Genomic DNA, 22,936 nt, shown 5'->3' with positions numbered 1-22,936 from the left:
TTGTGATATTTGACAAACAAAATGTATATATTTTACCACTATTTAGCATAACTAACTACATGGTCAATATTTAAGCCATCTTGAAGGCTCATTAAAGTCTTTTTGCTAAAAAAATATTTAAATATTAAATGCGATTGTGGTCATGCGAATTTAGTTGTTTTGTATTTTAAACCTGATACAAAAATTACATTAAAATTCTGGTTTATAACTAATTTTCCAATCTTGGGATAAATTAGAGGAATTCACTATTATAGGACTTAGGTAATGTTAATTTGATTTATTAAACTGAAAAAGTGACCAAATGTTGGAAGATTTTTTTCAGAGAAATCCTTAGACGAAAATCGACTACAAATTTAATTATAATCCAAACTATGATGGCTTTATAATTTACTTATTTTCTATTTCTTTCATATTTGTTGGCTTAAAATTACTAACTGGAAGCCCCAAGTTCATATAAATAAATTTAGAATTTTAGCAACATAATAGTAAACGATTTGATAAACCTCTATTGAAACCATTTTTATGGGTATAATACTCTGAGCTAGAATAACTTTTGCCCGCCATAACGATTATGTTTTGTTCTTTTTTCTGCTCACCAGTTTTGAGGTTTCTTGAATAAATTCGAAATTATTAAATCATTTATTATTCTTAGACGTTTTTCTGTATAATTTAAAAGCTACTTGAGATATTTTAGTAATTTTTTTACTTTATATTTCATTTATAATAATGGTTTCAAGTCTTTAAAAATAATTTCAAAATTTTCATTGATATTAAGAATTTTTAAATATGCAAACTTTTATTTACAGACTGGAAGTAGAAAACAGCCCAGTCGTTTTCTGTCACAATGACATGCAAGAAGGCAATATTTTAATGAGCATGGATCAGGACAAAGAGAATAACGCAGAGGAAGATCCAGAACTTGTCATAATAGGTAACACTTTGTTATTTTGCACATACAGACTTCTTATTTATTTCTTGTAATTCGTTTCGCAGATTTTGAATATTGCTCGTATAACTACCGTGGTTTTGATATTGCCAATCATTTCATGGAATGGGTGTATGACTATAAAGAAGATAACTACCCGTACTTCAGGGAAAATCGTTCAAACTACCCAAGTGAGACACAGAGGCTAACTTTTATCAAGTACGTTTAACCTGATTTATATGGCGTGTAATTTGTGATAAATTTCTTATTTTACAGGTCATATCTACATGCAAGGGGATCAAAAGAAAACCCGAAGAAAATCTTGAAAGAGGTGGAAATCTTCACGTTGGCCTCTCACCTTTTATGGACATTGTGGGCATTTGTAAATGCCGAGACATCCCAGATTCCCTTTGGATATTGGGTGAGTAGCAAACTTAGCTTTTACTATTTTAAAGATCCCTAAATAAACATAAATATTTGACCTTCGCGATTATTTGGATTTATTATTGGAATATTTGGATGGCGCATTATTGGATGAACAGTGTAAGCGCTAAAATCATTTATTTTTTAGTTAATTTAACACGCTTTTCAATTAGGTGAAGATAGTCTTTAATATCTTGTACTTATTACTAGTACTGTTCTTACTAAATCAATAGCATATGATCTTATATTCGAGAATTATCATTATTCCATCTACGTTCGGATGCTTTTTACTATTTGATTTGTTAAGTGGCGTATTAGCAATTAAATATTTTTGTACCATCATACGAGTTACATTAGTGTAGGTTATGCTTATTCAGTTTATTAATAAAATCTATGTTTAACATCCATGCGGTTTATTTGAGGTTACAGAAATCGATTCGACTTTGGCATACGAGTAGAAACATTTATATAAATAAATACGTAAAATCCTAGTAAATGCTAGTTCTGGTAGAAAATGTAATCGGTCAAAACTCCTAGTCTTAAAAAAATATTACCTACAATTAGTTTTTCGGTGAAAGGCTAAAGGCAGCAAATGATAAACTAAACAAACACCTAGAGCCTTATACCATACTTCAATATAGATTAGATATAAGACTAGAGTTTAGTTTTCTCATTTAATAGAACCCGCAATAAACCATTTATGGTTTATACTGTTCCATTACCGTTTGTTTTGAAAAATATTTTTACCATCCTGGGTAAAGCTTACTACAGTACTAAGTATCTTTTTGTCGTGATTGTTAATTCATATAGATCCTTTAACAATTTTTTTTTAAATACGTCTATCTCGGCAGTATAAGAACTTTTAGCAAATCAGGTATTCAATTTTTGCTTTACATACTTTATGGGCCGAGACTTTCATAAAACTCTTTTATCACACACCTCATATAGTATGTAAATGGTAATAAGAGACTGTTGGTTAGAATGACTCCACATGTAATTTAAATAAAGTTCTTAAATTTTGATGTTTCGGAATGTTATGTTTTCCTGCTATATTTAGGATAAATAGTATAATATTTAGGATAAACATAGTAGTTTGTCATTATTGATTATTACTTTTTGATGGTTTGTTGTAATAGAAAAAATGCAGATCTTTTCTAGATCTTACAGCAGGGTTTTATTGAGTGCTTTGTTCTTTTTGGCAATCTTTTTTATTTTGACCAGCGGTTTTTGAAAACGTCTCCGCCTTCTTACTGTATTATTATATACAAAATTCATTGCAAATATTTTAGCAGCGTATTGTTGAAGTTAAAATTATACTTTTCATCAAAAGCACTTCCTCAGAGCTACAGCTCGCGCAAATTGCTTAAAGGCAATCGATTATTTGGAACACTGACTACAGTTATCGGTCAAGAAAATGTGAAAATCTAGTATGTTAGCCATGAAAAAATTATCGTTTTTTGGATTTTTTCGATAAAATTAATTTAATTTGACAAAAATTAAAGCAGTCACGGCTCACTTGTTTTTTTTTTTTGTAATTTGATAGTTTAATCGGGTTTAATAATGCTGCCTTTTCATTTATCAGCGATTTTCTCGAAAACGCTTAATTATATCGAAAAAATGCAAGAAACGAAAATTTTAGATTTTTTCATGGCTAACTAGATAATGTCGCTAGATTTTTCGCTAGAAGTTTTTTATCGGAAATACAGTGCCGGCCAAAAGTGGAGAAACTTTTTATATTTTTATTTTTTTCTTATTAAAACTAATTCGAAGTAATTGTAATTAATGTTTACGGTTATATCTAGTAGTGACGAAAATAATTAGAAAAAAAAATTGAAAACAAATTATTTATTACAAAATATGCAAACAAAATTTATTTTCTCTAAGGACAAAAATGGAGAAACTTTTTATTTTTATGACATAATTATGTTATAATACAAAATGTGGATAAAAGCACACTAATACTTTGTGGCATAACCGTTATTCTTTACAACTTCACTACACCGTCTTGGTATAGATTCAAGAAGATTGTGTATAATATCTCCGGAAATTTCACTCCATGCTTCTTTTAGGACTTGGAATAATTCGTCTTTATTTCGGAACTTATTCGGATTTTTTTGTCGAACTTTTTTGTCTAGGTGCTCCCACAAGTTCTCGATGGGATTTAAATCTGGACTTTGAGCTGGCCACTTCAGAACTTGAATTTGTTGAGAGGTTAGGAAATTTTTAACAATTTTAGAAGTGTGCTTGGGGTCGTTATCATGCTGGTATTTCCAAATTAACGGCAAATTATCCTCGGCGTAGGGAAGCATATTAAGATGTTTAGATAATATTGGCGTTTTTCCATGATTATAGGTCCAATGTAAGTGTTCTTTTGCGAATCTTAAACGAATTTGTCTATTTTTCGTTGAAATGAAAGGTTTTTTTTTCGGTCTCCTGGCTTTTAAGTTGGCGTCACATAAACGTCTTCGAAAAGATCGAACTGAAAGGGAAATGCTGGGATATGCCTTTTTTATATCTTCGACGGAGAAAAATGGATTTCTTATAGAACATCGTCTAATTAGCTTGTCAGTTGCAGATGTTGTCTACCTGGCTTAGAGATGCTGGCAGTAGTGCCTCTAGTTTGCCACAATTTGATTTGTTTACAAATGACACTTTTATGAAGATCAAGTTCTCTAGCGATTGTTACTTGTTTCACTTCCGCATTGTGCTTCTCAATTATAAGTTTTTTATTTGTTCAGATAAATTTATACCTCGAGGCATTTTAATACTAAATAGGCTTCTTCACAATCGAAAACGAACTGCTTCAAACGAGACCTATTTAATTTAAAATATTTAATACAAAAAGTTTCTCTATTTATGTCCTCAAGTAAAAAAAACATTGTTTACTATTTACATTCCTGTGATAAATATTCAAACTGTTTTGGTATGAATTTATGGCTTAGGCTAAGATAAACATTTTTAATACATGGAGTCACAAAAATTTTGAATAGATTATTAAATTAGAAAATAAATTAAAAGTTTCTCTATTTTTGGCCGGCACTGTATAAGATAGGAACCATCAGAAGGATAAGGTCCTGTAATTATCCCCTAAAATTGGATTTTTACCATTTTTGGGACGGAAAATGAAAAGAGCAGTCAAAAAACGGGGACATGCAAATTTTCAGACGATTTGACGCATAACTGCAGTTATGGTTCCAAATAATCGATTTTCTTCAAGCAATTTCCGTGGGCTTTAGCTCTGAAGGGATACATTTTAGAATACATGATTATAGGAAAAAAGTCTTATTTTGACTCAAATCCGCTCTTAAAATGTTTGCACCGAATTTTGTAACACCTTGTATTTATAACTTGTTAAGGTTTTTAGCAAATTTTTGCTTACTTCAGCTGAAGGAATGTCAATGGATCTTAATGATTAGGATCTTTGAGAGCATCATCTGTATCTGTAACTATTAATCCAATTACTGTTCATTATGGTTATTTGAGAAAAAAATATTTTTCAGAGGTAAGTGCGCCCTCAATAAAATAGGGACCCACAATTGACGTGCCACAATTCCTACCCATGCGTTTAAGTTCTTGGGAAATTGTGTGTGACTTTCCATACTCCAGTGTCTTAAAAATTGTGGGTTTGCATTACATTTATTCATGATTATTTCGCAAAACTCTATTCTATGGATGTGATCATTTTCAATAATCTTTGATCAAAAGTTTAATTCTGTATAGTTGTATTAGTTACTCACTAAAAGCTTGCCAAGAAGTTGTTAAAGAAAAGAATGTACCTAAAATAATATTGAAAAAATTAAAAATCCGTCGACCAATTAAACTAGTAGAATATAGCAACATATGAGAAGACCGAAATTGCACGGCCATGCACAGAAATGTCAATTTGGACAGTATTTCCATCACAGAGTTTTCACCCTCCTAGGGTGTATTATCGAATAAGCTTCCCAGCACTTTTACGAACTTATGGGATCTATACACTAATTACCAGGGAGTTAAAACTGGAAGCTATTCTAAGCTGAAAGTTAAATAAACATTTGATGTATTTACATAACACAGGAATGTCTTCTGTTAGAAAAAATAGTACTCCTCATCACAAAAACATAACTTGAACTTAGTATAATACTAGAATATGTCCATACCACTATATTGTTCACAAATTCTTAATTTTTCTCTCAGATTCTGAATAATTTAATATATTTTTTTGCACTTATCCTGTTATAGCCAAAGAATAACTATTACTACTTTTTAGATTAAATTATAACTTGAATTATATATTCAGTCAAAATACCATTTTTTTATTTTCGTTTATTTAAGTTTTTTGGACGATTTACATTATCATCAAGTGAGGCGGGTCATTCCAAAGTGATTCTTGTCTACTTTGAAGAATTGTTGGCAGATTGAAAAAAACGGATAAGTTGAGGTTGACCAGCATTGTTGCTTTAATTAACACTTTAATATTATACATTTTGATATTCGAAAATGTACAAAGATTGTCCCATAAATCAGTTTTGCTTGGAATACCTTAAAAATAAAATTGAATTTTGGACAAGATGCATTTTGGAACACCGCTGTGGATTAGACGCATTATGGAATAACAAATTAGACAAATCTTGTAGTATTATACCCATATTTTTTTTTGTTTATTTAAACTCAAAATAAAACAAAAGGCTAGCATTAAACTAAATTAAACATTTTATTTCGTATGACAAATTTTCATTTATCAACTGAGAAACAAAAAAAGTGGTTGTTAACAAAAAAACGCTTTAAAAAACTAAATATTAAGGTCTTTAGGCTCCTCTGATAATTGGCAAAAGTTATCATCTTCTTCCTCTTGGATAGTATCAGAGTTTTCCATTCTTTCTTCCGATGTAATACAGCTTTCCATTAAGTTTATAAAAAACTCACACTCAGAATTGTCCATCCACTGGTCACCAAAATGAGAGCTCAATAAGGTTTGAATATCTTTAACTTTCGCAGGTTTCATGGGCACTCCTTTTGGAAGATTGTAAAGACTTATGTTGGAACTATTTTTTCCGCGCTTCCATAGACTCGCAGACTTGCCAAGATCACTTCTATAGAATTCCTCTCCTCGCACTGTCACATCTCCTTTCTTGTTCTTCGTAAGAATGATCCTCTTACATTGAGATATTTTAAAATGCCACGACTGCACTCCTTTAAAACACTCTTTATCGCTTATCTGTTTTTCGCCAATCTCGTACCTGACAATCTTCTAATTTAAAAACTGTTGCTTTTTCTGCAAAGAGTTCTATATAGGTGTTTGGGTTTGTTCTAGTAGGCATGTTTCTTAATTTTTTCTCTATTCTGCCAAACACACGGTCGGATGGTAAAAAAGAGTGACCCCTGACTGGAAAAACTAATTCAATTTCTTTTAAAGAAATTGAAGAAATTTTACTCAAATAGTAGACCAACATGCCAACCATTACTGAGTTTCCATTTTGTCCTCCGCATCCGTCTGCACAAAGTCTTAGTTTCTTAATGTTGTTCATATCAATAAATAAAAGCAAGTAAAATTCTGCAGACGCGATTTCATTTGAGCTTTTTTGGTATTCGTGCTCTATCCAGGTGAACGAAAATACGTTTGTTTTTGTTAATTGAGAAGAAGACGTCTCTTTTACAACAGAAAAATTATAAGTATATAGTTGCCTACTGTAATGTGCTACTTGATCAGGTACTTTTGGATTTACTAAATTTTTTTGACAGTCATAGGAGAAAGTCAACATCCCATCTTTCTCTTTCTTCAAAAAGTCATAAAATGTTTTACTGCGCAACTTATGTACCCTTTTTTCAATAATAAGTTGGTTTTTTAGATTAACATCTTTTGTTGTCTTTATTTGCTCTGATAGCGAGATACATTTTGAGCAAGCATTGGTAACTGGTGACCCAAAGCGGGTTATTGGGCGCAGTATTATTGTACATGTCCATTATTTTTTTAATAGAAAGATCACAAGAAAGGTACTGTCTCATACTTTTACCTCTACAGTAATGACTCTCTACACCTTTTAATCTTTCAATAAAAGCCTTCACAGAGTTCCTTTTCACTATATTTAATTCCTTTAATCTAGCGCCACCTCTTTTTTCAACAGGCATTTTACCAGTTTTAATATAGCGATTAGCAACCCTTTGAACTCTGCTCTTTGTTGCATGTAAAATGCCTAAAAATTTTTTTGACAGACCTGTATATGGAACTTATCAGTATTTTACACTTTGACAAAATAATTTATTGTAATTTGTTTTCTTGATGAGGTTGGTTTTGTAGCTCTGTCACGTTTTGGGTTTCTTATATAAATATATTTCAAAATAAATGCATCTTGTACCTGTTTTTTCTTAACTTCGTAGAATCTTTCATGAAAATGTTTCACGTCTATCATTTTTAGCGAATGACATCGATAAGTAGCTTTGGTGGAGTGATTACAAGTCGGGTAAACCGGTGGTTTATTCGCAGAATACCTAAAAAGAAACACAAGTTGAAAAAAATCTTAACTGAAAAGACCTAACAATAACTAATAACCCTTAACCAAATTAATAATGTAGCCAAAAAAAAAACAACAAAAAACTAGGAATAACAAGCCTTACTTCTTTTCTTTTTTAATATTCTTTTCCCACAAATTTGGATCGGATATTTTTTTTCGTCCTCTACCACGTGGTACAGCTTTAATTGTTTCTTCCGCCATTATTAAATTTTACAAATGACACACACTCTGCTAACGTCTTACTCGCATAAAAAGTTACAAATATTAATGACGATAGGAATAAAAAACGTACCACAACAAAGACGTCATTATAACTACAATAACAATAATGTCCACGTTAGATTTCGCGCGCTTTAAAATCCGACTTTGTGATTGGTTAGTTGGATATGACTCGCTTTGAAATAACACGCAAAATATGAATGCATTTTTAATGGGATTAGAAGCAATTTGGACGAAAATTATGTGTTTCAGCTGCAAAATGTCAACGTATATTTTTTAATAGGTATCAAACTCAATTTTGAAAAAAAGTGGACAAGACGCACTTTGGAATGACCCGCCTCAAGTAATATGGAGTAAAATTTAAAAAAAATGACTAATATAAATACTAAGTTAACTCCATTTGTACAAAAAGAAGATACGCGAGTAAGGCAATACTATCTATCAGTTTCAGGGCGTTTCAATGCTATGGAGTAAAAGTATAACGTCAAATTTGTTGTGACAAGTCAAAGTCAAGTCATATATAACCAACTCAGTGAACCCGCAAGATACAAAGCCATACTCATATTCTGATAGTACGAAATTCATTTTCTAATAAACTCAAATATTTTCATTAAAGGAAATTAAAACCGAATTCAACCGTGTTCTTTGCCTTTTTTTATTGTGACCAAAATATGTTATGACCAAAAGTCACAACAAAGCATTCCAGATTAACTAGTCCTTTTTTATCATAATTTCTATTTATTTCAGGAATTCGGCTGCTCTCGCCTCCAAGCATACTTCCAACTGAAGGAGCGTTTAAGCTGCAACATGCAAATTAAGAGAAAGGTTGAATGCCTCTCCCTCGACTGAACTGAGTCGACTTAACAGATTAGGAATACTCTATGAGTTTTCCCTCTTCTTCTGAAGAGATTCGATTTGCCAAAGAAGTTACCTATCAATGAACCAAAAAGATACATGATTGGTTGCCCGATTTACAGCGAAGGAGACAATAAGCCGTGGAGGATTGCTCAGTAACCAGTTATAAAGTATTCTTAGTTAGGTAAACTTCTAGAGCAACTAGGGTAGCTCGGTCAGAGCAAAAATTGCAATATTCATCGAATAATGATTTGAGATCTAATCAAAAGGAGTCTATATATAACATACTTTCAATATAAGCTTTGATCTAATTGTAATGACTTGACTGTGAGTTATGTGAAAAGAAAATCACGGATTGTGATATTTTATGTCGATATATTTAGGTACTAGGGTTAAGCTCAAAGTTTGGGCGAAGTTACGACTATTAATCTATAGCCAAATCGCTAGTGAAAGACTTTAGAGTGAAGATGGACGTAACTTTTACAAACACTCTTAGTCTCTCTCGTATTGTTGGTGTGATTCCTTTTTCCGAATATACTGCACACAAATTTATTTAGATTTTGCACCCAAAAGTCTCATATTAAGTATTATTTTCGATGTATCTACTGTAGGTATTAAGATTTCTACAGCCAAAAAGTACATTATCTGATACTATTTTATATTAAGGTTAAACGGGGTAAAAGTTTTTTTTAAGTATTGCAACCATAATCATTTTCCTATTATTTTATATATTTATGACATTTTAAAATCTTATTATTAGTAAAACTCCTATATTTTATCTTTTTTTATGTAGTGCAAGTTAATATTTGTATGATTTTTATATTGTTTTTATACCTAATTTTTGCAAAGCATTTATTACAACTGAATGGTGCAAATTACACTCATTATTATTATTTTATTATTAGTAGAATTACAGAGCTAGAAATGTACTTAACTTTTCAGGCTGGAGGCCTGAATTTTAATGCATTTAAGACTATAGCCGTTGGTTCTTAGTCTATGTATTTTTAGTGTTCGATTTTGTGTTTATAGTTATATTAAATAAATAAATAATAATAAACAACCTAGTTTTATTTACACTACGCGATTTACGGTAAATGGAAATTAAAATTTTCATTCTATACCCCTAAGTATATCCTCCGAAGGAACCCTACTAAAAAGATTAAATAACTTAAGAAGTGAAAAATACGTTATTTATCAAATCAACCTACTTATACAGTGGTGGCCAAAATTATGGAAACTTTTTTAATTTGTATTTTTTTTAAGAAACCAGGAACTATAATAAAGTTACTCATATTTTGATAAAGTATATATAATATATTACCTAACTTAACATATTAATTTGAAATAAAAAGAACATGAAATAAAATTAATATTTTTTTGGCCACAAGTTTGGAAACTGAAGAAAGTTATTTATATAAATTACATCTAAATCAAAATCTGCTAATTTTTTCTGGCATATCCCTCCGAATTTGTTACTTCTCCACATCTTCGTGGCATAGAATCGACAAGTCTTGCACAGTCTTCACTGGAAATGGCAGCCCACTCAGTTTGCAGTATTTCCCACAGTTGAGCCTTGTTTGAAATCGAATCCTCCTGTCCAAACGATCCCATAAATTCTCTATGGGATTCAGATCTGGGGACTGTGAAGGCCAATCCATTAAAGCAATACTCTGTTCATTTAACCAGTTTTTCACAAATTGGGACTTGTGTTTAGGGTCGTTGTCTTGCTGAAACAACCATCTCAATGGCATTTCCTCCTCAGCATAAGGCAACATGTTGTTCTCCAATATGTCTTTGTATAGAAAACGGTCTATTATTCCATCAATTTTAACCAGGGGGCCAACACCTGATCGGGAGAAACAACCTCACACCATTACGCTTCCACCACCATGTTTTACCGTAGGCATTTGGTATTTGTGGCTGTACCTTGTACCTTTTGGTCGCCGAACATAACTTCTTCCGTCACTCCCAAATAATTAAAACTTACTTTCGTCACTAAACAATACAGTATTCCAATTTTGGTGAGACCAGGTAAGATGATCTCGTGCAAATTTCAAGAGTGTGAGCTTTCTGTGCGAGCAGACACAGAAATCCCCATTTCACTCATTTCTCCAGAAATATATATAGAAGTTTTCTTTGAGTCGTTCATCGATAGTCTTTTCATTACCTTCATAGCCCTTTTGGACAACTTTCTTGGTCTTCCTTGCTTGTGGGCTATCGAAACATTTCCTCTTTTTTCAAATTTTTTAAATAAGTAAAGCAAGAAAAAACGCTTCCAGAGGCTTCTTGAAAGCATTTGTTTCCAAAGAGCGACCTTTGGATGGAAGAACATTAAAGAATAACAAGCCCAGATACCCAGTACCACTTCTAAACCTCGCAAGCCTGAACCTCGGACAATGTTATCCATTTGTCTGTTTGGATAATCGTGCAAGTCACAGTGAGTGCAGTATTGGCTCAGATTAGCCTTGACAAACACAAGCACATAATTATGCACAGTGTTCACTTACACACATACAGTATCTAGATTTCAAGAACCTCAACCAATTAATAAAAAAATCATGACAAAAATGGCGACGAATCATTAAAAAATAAGTTTAACTTTGTAACTGTGATTGTAAATTTTAACGATGATTTTTGTAAAACATTGCTGCTATGATTCTCATTGGATGGTCATACATTTTACTAATTCATTTTTGCATAGCTGTGAAAAGTTTTAGCTCATAAAATAAAAAAATCAAAAATGCTTTTAAAATAAAACACCGAGCAGGGAGACTGTGCAAATCCAGATGCCCTATCAAGAAGACCCTGTCCAGAGGACTGCAATCATTGTCAGCAGGCAGAGGAGAAGGCTCAGTTTGCTAAGAACCACCATTGTCGATGAAAATTAGCAAAATGGGAATCTTATAAAAGATCAAGATGCAGATCCCGATATTCAGATAGTCCTAACATGGATAAAGAAATGGAAAAAGCCAACTTGGGAAAAAGTTGCCACTATTTGTCAAGTTATACTGGGCACAGTGGAACTGCCTAATTTTGGAAGACAGACTTGCGGTGGAATATATGTAGTTGACCACGATGGCAAAGAAAAAAGAATTTCGGTCTACCTAAATGTCAGATTTTGGAGTTGCTGGAGAAAATCCATGCCAATGTTTCAGGAGGACATCTTGGAGTAACGACTCCATACAAAAACCCTGTGAAAAGTAAAAGAAATATTTTACTGGATCAATAGCAAGGCAGACGTAAGTGATTGGTGCGGGAAATGCGTTGTATGTGCAGCAAGTAATAAGTATACAGTGTGGTGACTTTAACTGGAATAAATTCAATTAAAACTAATCAAATTTTGTCTCGCAAAATTCCTGAGACCTGTCGATTTTTGTTTATTTTTTTCGCATTTCAAGATAGTTTTTGTATTTTTTCACCTACAGGGAGGGTCCAAATTAACCCAAACTATTTTTTTTTCAAATGGAAAGCCAATTTTTTTAAACTCTCATTGAAAAGAGTCCTTTTTCTTGATTAGATTGCTCTATTTACTTTTGTGATTATGTAAAGGAGAAATACGAAAAAAAAACATTAAATTATTAAAAGTTGCGTTTAATGTATAAGATGCTCAAAATGAGTTCTGACATTTTCTAACACTTCTGGAGATATTTGTCGGATTTCTTGCCTAATACGTTCTTTGAGTTCGTCTAGGTTTCCTGGTTTGCTCATATAAATTTGACTTTTCAAATGTCCCCACAGAAAAAAATCAAGTGGGGTGAGATCGGGAGAACGTGCCGGCCACTCGATTGCACCCCTTCTACCAATCCATCTGTTTGAAAAATTGTCATCTAAATACTGGCGTACATTACGGGCATAATGTGTGGAAGCACCATCTTGTTGCATCCAGATTCTTTCATCATACAAATCTGGATCGAACTGACTCGGATATAAGGCACGTAAGAAAAAATACAAAAACTATCTTGAAATGTGAAAAAAAATAAACAAAAATCGACGGGTCTCAGGAATTTTGCGAGATAAATTTTTATTAGTTTTGACTGAATTTATTCCAGTTAAAGTCACCACACTGTGTAGTGATCGTTATAGACTATTGCAGCAAATGGTTTGAGGATTACCCTTGGACCCCCTACGCCACCAAGAAGCTTTTACTGTCGCCGATGCTTGAATAAAAGAATGGATCTGAGGAAAAAGAACGAGGTTTCGAATCCAGCTTGTTTCAGAAGATTTACAGAACGCTTGGAATCAAGAAAACGAGAACTACCTGCATTCCACCTGTAGTCAGATGACATGATGAAACGAATGAATAGAACTATTAATCGGTATCTGGCCATCGGTAGTCTCCAGCCAGCAAAGATACTAAGATAGGTTTATTCATTTGTTTCTGCTGGGTTATCGATCGGCTATCTTCGAGGAGTCTCCAGCTCGAATAGTGATGGGAAGGCAACTCCGTCTCCCATACGATCTGAAGTTTGGTTGCCCGCCAGGAACCGATTTTACCGGAGAGGATTACGTCGGAGAGATGCGTAGAAGAATGAATGTCTTTCATAATCAAATGCGCATTTTCTTTCAAGATGCCTGCGATGAAATGAAGGACGCCTATGATGTCAATCCAAAAGACGAATGTCAGTGAATCTTCCGGAATCGTGGATATCAGTCGGTTGATAATTCAGTGCAGCTAGGTTCTGAATATTGGCGCGATATTCAAATCGGATATAAATAGTAGTAAATAAATACGGTGTAAATTAATATTTCTAGTAGTCGTAAGTGATTGAGTTTAGTAGTGTAGGTGTGTAAATAAATTAGTTGGCTATTTTTGGTGGACGCAAGTAATTAATCCACAACTTAATTAACGGGAAAAACGCTTCAAATTTTCTACCTTTTGAAAATATGTTAGTTTATCGATAATGACTAAACAAGTACATTTATCATCTTTGGAAATAACCAGATTATTATCTTTAATTTTATTTTTTAAGCCAACGCGAACTGTTCTGGTTTTTGAGGGATGCAGAAGTTTACTTAGTTTATTAAGCCGTTGCTTGAGAATTTGAAAAAGCCAAGACTTTACTGTGATTTACATTTCATTAATATTGGTGACAATATCCATTATCTATTTCGGTCGAATAATTTTCAAGTTATTTTTTATCAATTAGGGTTTTTAGAAAAAAATGCAAGCGTCTACTAAGTAATGATAATTCATCATTAGAACAAATAAAATTGGAATGTCTCATTTTTAGTTTTTAATTGATTTTAAATAAGCGTTTCAATTTTAATTTGTTTTTACATCAATTAATGTCATGTATTTTGCGGGCCCTGTTATGTAATGTGTTTTCTGTGAACTCTTTAACAAATAAGTAATTTTGTTATATTTGTCACTCCATAACCTTGTTGTTTGTTGTCACAGAGCGGGTCTGAAGATGGTCTAACAGACCGAAGGCGCTTAGCTGATTTCAATAAAAAATTATTGCATTAAAACGTTGTATTATTGACGCTACAATGTATGTACATACCACCTGTTCTTCAACTAATAGCCTTAAGTTTAATGAGATAAATCAGAAAAATAGCTTTAATAATAATACATTTAATAATTTTTCCTTAAGAATTTTCTACATAATATATTTGATTTGTTAAAAATAAGAGTATATGACTAAAAACAAAGAATCACAACTTTTTGATACTATAAAAGACAGTACACGAATAACAACTTTATATTTACCCAATAAATCACAAGTAGTTCTTAATTATTATTTCAAAAGTATTTTAAAAATAACATAGTAATATGCTCGGAAATAAACTTAAAATTATCACTCGCCTGTTATATTTTTTAATCACAAATTACTGATCAATAACCTATAACTATTTATAAATACTTAATCCAAAAAATGTTACTGGCAAGTTGAATTTATAATTGATACCTGGTCTTGTTCAGTAAATAACTACATACTCATGTTATGTACAGTTTGTTGTAATATAAAGTTGTAAAATGTTCTTTTTATATTGCTTTATAACTATTATATCATATATATACAAACAAATAATAAAGGATGGAATAGTTAAAAGATTAAACGCACCCTAAACCTCTCTAATGAGAGGCTTCAGGTAAAATCTGTATTGGTTTAGCAAGGCTTTTCTCTTAATTATAAAGAAGTATCGTCTTCTCCAAGTTCCATATTAATTTCTTTTAACCTTTTGTCGCGTTCTTCACTCTTTGGTTGTTCCAAAAGTAAATCTTTCTCTTTCTTTAAGTCTAGTCGGCTGGTGCAGTTCAGTTCTGAAAATTCCCAGTAGCCTTGTCCGTCGAATTGTAAAATATGACTGTGGAATTTCCTGGAACAAAGGTTAAGCTTTAAAAAAAAATCTATTTTCTAGATGGCAGTTTATTCTGATGAAATTATTTTTAAAATATTAAATTTAATTTTGTGTCTTGGTTCACATATTGAAAGAACTCGTCCATTATCTCAAAGAGACCTACGTAGAAGTCATTATTCTTAGTCATAAGTATATGGTGGTTTGGTAATTAGTGACTTACGTATTTGAATTTGGTCTCTAAGAGACGTTTAGTGCATCATAATAAACTTTAATACAGCTAAAATATTTTGAAAGTTTTAGAATCACACATATTGATTCAAGGTCACTGGATTCAAGATAAGCTGATGTAGGTGATGTAGATTTTTAAGATAAGACAAAACTGTTTCATAACTAATAACCATTTGTTTTTCTATTAGCTAACTGAAAAAACAATGATGCAAACAGTCAATCACTTGCAGAAAATCCATTGCAAGGTGGTTTGAGGTACGTCTACGTGCATTTAAAAATAATACAAAACTATTCAATAATTTTTTTTATTAGGTCATAGACAGCAATCATGTAAGAGGCATGGTAATAGAAATTATCCGAATTTACCGATTATTTGTCTTATTTCTGATAAGAGAACGTACCTTCTGTCACCAAAAGTTTTCAAATTACAAATTAGTTTTTTCATATTATTACTTGTTTTAGGCGCTAATGGAGATTTTCGGAACCTATGCTGGTGAAGTTATTTAAAATGAAAATGATCATCCTGATCTTCAAAAAAATATGATCCTGAAAGATAAATAAATATGACTCAACTTCCAGAAGTTCTTCATCCAGCACTAACGACACCTAAAATCTGACAAACAAATTGAATATGAGCTAGGTAAGAAAATTAGAAACATAAGAATCACACGCAATAATTTTTAAATATTTTTTTTCTGGATAAAGGAAACAAAAATATTAGAAAGCAAAAAAGACTGAAATGTGAAGTTAATGTTGTGCTCGAAATTTAAAAATTACGTCCCACGCTGGCGTCTCCATGTTTGCAAAAACTAAAATATCAATATGATGCGCTTGTTAGCAAGAAAAACCGACGAAAAGTGTATGAAAAATTTCGTCAAATAATTATTAATTTCGTCACGAAATTAAAATTTCGTCACTTGATGATGAGTAAATTTCTTAAGTGCACATATTATAGAATATGCATAAATGGAAAAAAAATTAAAACGAGTGACCAGGCAGATTGGAAATCCTACAAGATGAATTAATATGAATTACACTTTTACTATTAACGGGAAAAAAGTTGAAATTTGCTATGCTTTTTTTATGTTCACTCTTAATGTAACAGATGCATTTATGCGGGAATCTTTGCAAAAACTTTCCTCAAGTGAGATAGTTGAGAACTAAAAAAAATGAAAAACCCGAACTGAAAAAATATAAATATAAACTATGCAATGCAACTTACCATAATGTCGGCCTGTGTGTAATAGTTAAAAGTGTGATTCCCATATCAATGGCTGATTGGTACATTTGACTCTCGACGTCGATTGAAACCGCTGAAGTGCACTCGTCCAGAAGCGCATATTTGGGTCTACAAAAAGTTGATATTTTAGATAAATAAAAATGCCAAATTTACTCTCTAGAAAAACGTCATGTTGAAATGCAATTTAAAAATATGTTTAAACACTACTTACTTATGATAAAACAACCTGGCAACCGCCATCCTTTGCTTTTCTCCACCAGACAATATATCAGTCCAGTCCTTAATTTCATGGAAAGTGTCCCTTTCAACTATGTGTTCCAGATGAACCAGCCGCATGATTCTTCTAAGATCATCTTCAGTCACTTGCTTATTGATCATATCCGCGTAGGTGTCTGGATAGATAATTTGGTCTCTTAGGTTACCTGCAGAATTAACCATTGCATAAAATTGTTAGGAAAAAACTTAAAATGTACTTTTACCTATCACCATATATGGTCTCTGAGGAATATAGAACATCGAATTTTTCGGTGTGGTGAGCTCACCACCGTAAACAGGCCATAAACCGCTCAAAATGCGGAATAAACTTGATTTACCACAGCCATTGGGCCCTATAAAAATATTAATTCAATACTTTCGATTCCACACATAAATCTTAGTAACTTTATTACCAGTTATAAGCAGATGTTGTCCTGGTTTTAACTGGAAACTTAATGAGGGACATACTACGTCACAGTTGGGCGTCACAATTGGAACATTTTTCAAAATGATTTCGAAATTTGTCGAAGGATGAACTTTGCCTAAAAGATATAAACATATAAAAAATCGTCGTGTAGACTTGCTCCTGCAGTCCAGTATATACAGAACAAATACCGGTTGACATACACGTATTCATAAAAAAAAAATATTAACTATGTCGAAACTATATTTATTATATTATTCGATTATGTTAATTGAATTTTATACAGTGCATCCGTAAAGTAGCGAATAAATTTAATAAAAATGAAATGGACCGTTTCTGGATAAAAATGCCCGAACCCGTTGATTTTAGTATTGGGTTTAGGGTTTTTCTTGGTGAAAATTAATTATACAGTTGATATGACGCTATCAATATGTTTTTTAAATGGAAACCACCATTTTTTAATGCAGAATCAGAAAGAACGCATTTTTTTACAAAGGAGATGGTACAAATGAATAGTGGTTACATAATCAATTTTGAACAAAAAATGATAATAAAATGTAAAATAAAAGAAATACCTATCTAAAATAAATGTTAGCATTTTGGTTTTTTAGTTGTGGTTGTCAATGTCAAAAAGTGAAATTAGTAATTACACTACACTTTATTACCTACTGTTATTGTATGAAATATGAGAAAATTAACAGAACGTGAAAGGAAATCTTGTGCATGATTGGTTTCGGAGATATGTCGCGTACTCAAAAGGAGGTGGTTCAGTTGTTTAATGCAACTCATCCTGATCGGTCGTCTATGAGCCGAAGCAAGGTAAGCCGAGTTGAAGCAAAGTTTCGTGAATTCGGGCATGTTCGGGATACTCAAAAAGCTGTTCGGGCTTCAATAACTAAAGAAGATGAGCTTAACGTTCCGTTAACGGTCCAAGATAATCCCAAAGCCACAATCATAGGCGCGGGTTCTAATGTTAATTTATCACGATTTACAGAATATTCTTACTTCAAGAGCTATCGGAAGATGATTTTGATCGCTGAAATGTATTTTGTGAGCAAATGCAGCAATTATGTAATGATAACAATAATTTTGTAAAACGGATAATATTTTCTGACAAGACAACGTTGAATCTAAACGGCCATGTGAATAGACAGAATTGTCGATACTGGGCGACCGAAAACCTTTATTGGTATACACAACACCCACAAAAAGTCAATGTGTAGTGGAAGGAAGAGTTTTAAGGTCTTACTTTTTTATGACACTCTCACTGGAGAGAGGTATTTAGACTTTCTTTAAAATGATCTTATCCCCGCTCTGATAACTTTGTATCCGGATTTGGAAGAACCCGACATGCACCAACGTAATCTTTTCTTTTCAGCAAAATCGAGCCTCGCCACACTATGCTTTACCCATTCGCAATTATCTAGATGAAGTTTTTCCAAATCGTTGGATAGGTAGAAGAGGGTTTATTGAATGGCCACCCAGATCGCCAGATTTAACTTCCCTCAATTATTTTTTATAAGGATACTTAAAAAGTAAAGTGTATGTCACTAAACCAGTGAGTTTAGAAGATTTAAAAGAACAAATACGCCAGTAAATTAGAAATATTACTCCAGATGCCATTGACAACGTTCAAAAATAATTTTTAAATCGCCTTGCCTATTGTCAGGTTGTTAACGGTGCTCAATTCGAACATTTAATTTAGATAGGTATTTAATCTTACATTTCATCATCATTTTTCGTTTAAAATTGCTTATGTAACCACTATTCATTTGTACCATATCCTTTGTAAATAAATACGTTCTTTCTGATTCTGCATTAAAAAATGGTGGTTTCCGTTGAAAAAACATATTGATGACATCATGTCTTTTTTTTAGTCACCCTGTTTATTTCATTTCTGCGTTGAAAAACCCTAAATTAAATATCAAAATCGACGAGTTCGGGCTTTTTTTTCAGACACTCGTTCACTTAACATAAATACAGTAAATAATATTTTTTTTAAGCATAATGGAATCGGAAGGTATAGCTATATTAGTGAAGTAGGTGATATTTATATCTTTGTTTAATATTTCATGTAAAATTAAGTATGTCTATTGGCATAAGCAATTCCTGCCAGGAGTTTACAACAGATATAATATGATCAATTGTTTTTGGATATAGATGATATTGTCCATATTTATCATTCTATTATTGATGGAATATACTTTTAAAACTTCTTGTAGCTCCTATTCTTTGATGAAACTAACATGATTTATATTACTAACATGATTATATTACTAACATGAAACTGAATATAATATACCTTTCTGCTCCCACTGCCTCTTTAGAAATTAGGGAAATTTTTTCTAAAATACACATGCTCATACTTTTGTATTGTACATAGACTTTTTACAGATATTTTCAGTTGCTTACTTATATAACTATTAAAAAATTCTGATAGACACCAAAAGGTCTAAGTTACCGGTGCGTCTATAATAAATATCTCTCTCTCTCTTTCTAAAATTAAAAATAAAACTAGCTCAGGTTGGGATATATCTTTGCGTATTTTTTGTCAAACGCCCTTTAAAGACTTGTTAAAGTAGGAGTAAATATATTTCTTAAACGACATGATATTTTGAGTATTGAGCAGTTTGGATTTCGGCAGGATCCGAGCACCGGGGACGGAATTTTCGCATTTCTTCGAGTGCTCTATGATAGGTTAAATACCGGTAATGCAGTGGTGTTTTGTGATTTAGTAGTAGTCCAAGCAGTTAACACGTATGATAGGCGATCCATAGTTTTTCGCGTGTTTCAAAGGGTTAAAGTACAGTTTTTGATTAATAATTTATATCAAAATAAGTCTTTTAAAATTTTGCATCTTTCAAGCTAAGTATTGACTTATTTTAGAATCACGGTTGCCATAAATCAGTAAAATTTAATTTTTATTTCTCTAATTTGTGTAATAAGTATAACATAAATATAGTGCACGTACGTGATAATTACAGTGTTTACATTAACGGGTGTTCTATTGTAAACAGTATTTGTCTAAATTAACTTATATTTAATTCATATACGGGGTGATTTTGAAATTGTGATTAACTAATGAAATAATGGCTGGAGGAAGTACTACGGATGACGGTGATCCAGAAAGTAATTGTGCTAAATGTAATTTAGTATTTGATGACATTAAGTCGATAATACAATGTACCAGGTGTGCTAAGTATTTTCATGGAAAGTGTGTTAATGTTGACATGCGCGGTTTTCATTTGAGAAAATCGACATGGAAATGTGAATCGTGTGATCCCTCTGCATCTAGTGATAGTGCATACAAAACAGAGCGCGCTAGGAAAAGAAGCCGCACAGATGATATTGTTATTGATTTAGATAATGTAGGAGATATTATGGCCACCTTGCAGCTCTTAGTCAGTAGAACTAACGAGTTAAATCAAAAAGTCGATCTCCTGTTAAACGAAAACCAGAATTTGAAACGTGAAATTGCCAGCCTGAAGGAATGTAAGCCGTCAACAGCCCCATCAAGTGTGAACTCCAAGTTGTCATATGCTGCAGCAATAGGCACCAAAAATGATAGCAAAGTTTTGGTTGTAAAGCAAAAGTGTCCGGAGAAAGATGTAAAGCAAGTGAAGGAGGATTTGAGAAAGAAAGTCAATCCTACTGTTATTGGAGCCGGTTTATCTCTAGGAAAAGCAACCAAAAGTGGCGGCGTTATCATTAAGTGTGGCAATGAGAAGGAGCTAACTTCGATACAGTCGCAGATCCAGAACAACATGGGTGACAACTACAGTGTTGAGGTACCAAAACTTTTAGAGCACAGGATTAAGGTGGTGGGCATTAACGAGTCTGAGTACAACCTATCAGATAATGAAATTTTGGCCAAAATAAAGAGTCAAAATAATGTTCCAGAATCTCCAAACCGGAAAATTCAAATTGTGAGAAAAACTAAAATCGTAAACAAAAAGTTCAATATGATTTTGGAAGTTGATGCTACCACGTATGCAGTGTTTATTGAAAAGGAGAAGATGAACATTGGTTGGAACCGTTGTCCTGTCTTTAACGAATATGGTATCCGAAGGTGTTTCAAGTGCTGTCGGTATGGTCATTTACTGAAAGAGTGTAAAGAAAATAAAGTGTGTGCAAAGTGTAGTGGATCCCATGATGTTAAAGAATGTAATGTAAGTAGCGTTAAGTGTATTAATTGTGTAGTATCTAATGAAAAGTATGGTCTTAGGCTAAATGTCAATCACGTTTCTTGGGATGTAACTAGTTGTGATTCCTATAAGCGAATTGAAGAGTTACAAAGGAATAAATATATTAAGTAGCAATTAGACCTAAATATTGCACTTAACACCAACATTGTTTATTTTAATTGCCAAGGTTATCTAAACAACAAAGATAACATTATTTTACTAGTAAATGACTGGAGGCCTAAGATCTTGCTTTTGAGTGAGACTCACGTAACCCCGGTTATTGAGCCATGTGAGTTGATTATTGATGGGTACAATTTGGAGCAATGCACTAGTAACAACAGTAGAACAGGTGGGGTCTTGGCCCTTATTAGAAACGATATTAGATATAAGGTGGGGTCTGTATTGTCTATTGATGATTATGTCTGGCTGTTGTCTTTTGAGCTATCTATGGGTGGAGGTAAATATTTGTGCTCTGTTCTGTACCATTCGCCTCAGAAACAAGATGCCAAATTTATAGAGTTTTTTGGGGGATATTTAGAGCAACTTAGTGGATTTAATGGCACCAACATTATCCTTGGGGATTTTAATTTTGATTTATTAAAAAACAATTTTTATAGTAACAAATTATTAAGTATCATTTATACCAATGGGTTTAGTCAAATAATTAAGACTCCAACTAGAATAGTCCAAAGAAGTCAGACTCTGATCGATTATTTAATTTCAAATGACAAATCTCTCTCGCATAAAGTCCATCAAACTCCTAAAATTAGTGACCATTCTATTATATCAATTTCTATAGATCAATCGAAGGAACAGCCAATGGATGTAGTAAGTTATACTAGGTCTTTTAAGACCTACAAATGCCATAAACTTCAGGAAGAACTGCTTACATGCAATTGGAATAGAAATAGTTCAGATGTTGACTTACTAGCTAATACTTTTGTCAGAGATATTAGAACAATTCTTGACAGTATGTGCCCAAGGATTAAAATTGTGCAAAAACAGAAATATGCCGATAAAAAATGGATAACTCAAGATATAAGGGAGTAAATGCAGGAAAGGGATCGATTATATAAAAGGGCTGCCATAGAAAACAACGACAACGTTTGGAATGAATATAAAGCTATAAGAAATAACATAGTAAGCAAGATAAGAGTAGAAAAGGATAGATTTTTTGCGAATACCATAGATCTAAATAAAAATAATCAAAAAGAACTCTGGAAAAATCTGAAGACGCTTTTGCCAGGAAAAAACCAAATCATGCCTAATGAAATAAAGTTTGAAAATGAAATCATTACACAGGAGGATGATATTGCACATAGATTTAATAATTATTTCGTGAATAGTATTGATCTTATTCTTGCAGATATTCCACCAGCAGCAAATGGC

General features: G+C 32.4%; 2 protein-coding genes across 4 annotated transcripts in view; one reads left to right on the top strand and one right to left on the bottom strand.

The window, feature by feature from the left end:
• The window catches only part of LOC126740404 (choline/ethanolamine kinase), a 41,694-nt gene extending 31,721 nt beyond the window's left edge, over nt 1-9,973 (top strand). The window contains exons 6-9 of the mRNA XM_050446419.1: nt 807-931; nt 994-1,144; nt 1,202-1,346; nt 8,806-9,973. Coding sequence (XP_050302376.1) covers nt 807-931; nt 994-1,144; nt 1,202-1,346; nt 8,806-8,907 — 523 coding nt within the window. The 3' untranslated portion in view covers nt 8,908-9,973. The remainder of the gene's footprint in view (nt 1-806; nt 932-993; nt 1,145-1,201; nt 1,347-8,805) is intronic.
• Nucleotides 9,974-14,472: 4,499 nt separating this feature from the next.
• The window catches only part of LOC126740403 (ATP-binding cassette sub-family D member), a 131,943-nt gene continuing 123,479 nt past the window's right edge, over nt 14,473-22,936 (bottom strand). For all 3 annotated transcript variants that reach the window (XM_050446418.1, XM_050446416.1, XM_050446417.1), the window contains exons 9-13: nt 17,353-17,481; nt 17,164-17,292; nt 16,896-17,106; nt 16,667-16,792; nt 14,473-15,234 (exon numbers count right to left, since the gene is read on the bottom strand). In XM_050446418.1, coding sequence (XP_050302375.1) covers nt 15,045-15,234; nt 16,667-16,792; nt 16,896-17,106; nt 17,164-17,292; nt 17,353-17,481 — 785 coding nt within the window. In that variant the 3' untranslated portion in view covers nt 14,473-15,044. The remainder of the gene's footprint in view (nt 15,235-16,666; nt 16,793-16,895; nt 17,107-17,163; nt 17,293-17,352; nt 17,482-22,936) is intronic.

The sequence above is a fragment of the Anthonomus grandis genome, chromosome 9, assembly GCF_022605725.1.
Source record: "Anthonomus grandis grandis chromosome 9, icAntGran1.3, whole genome shotgun sequence".
Lineage (NCBI taxonomy): Eukaryota > Metazoa > Arthropoda > Insecta > Coleoptera > Curculionidae > Anthonomus > Anthonomus grandis.
Note: the sequence above shows the minus strand (reverse complement) of the source record. Positions and strands in the feature narration are given on the sequence as shown.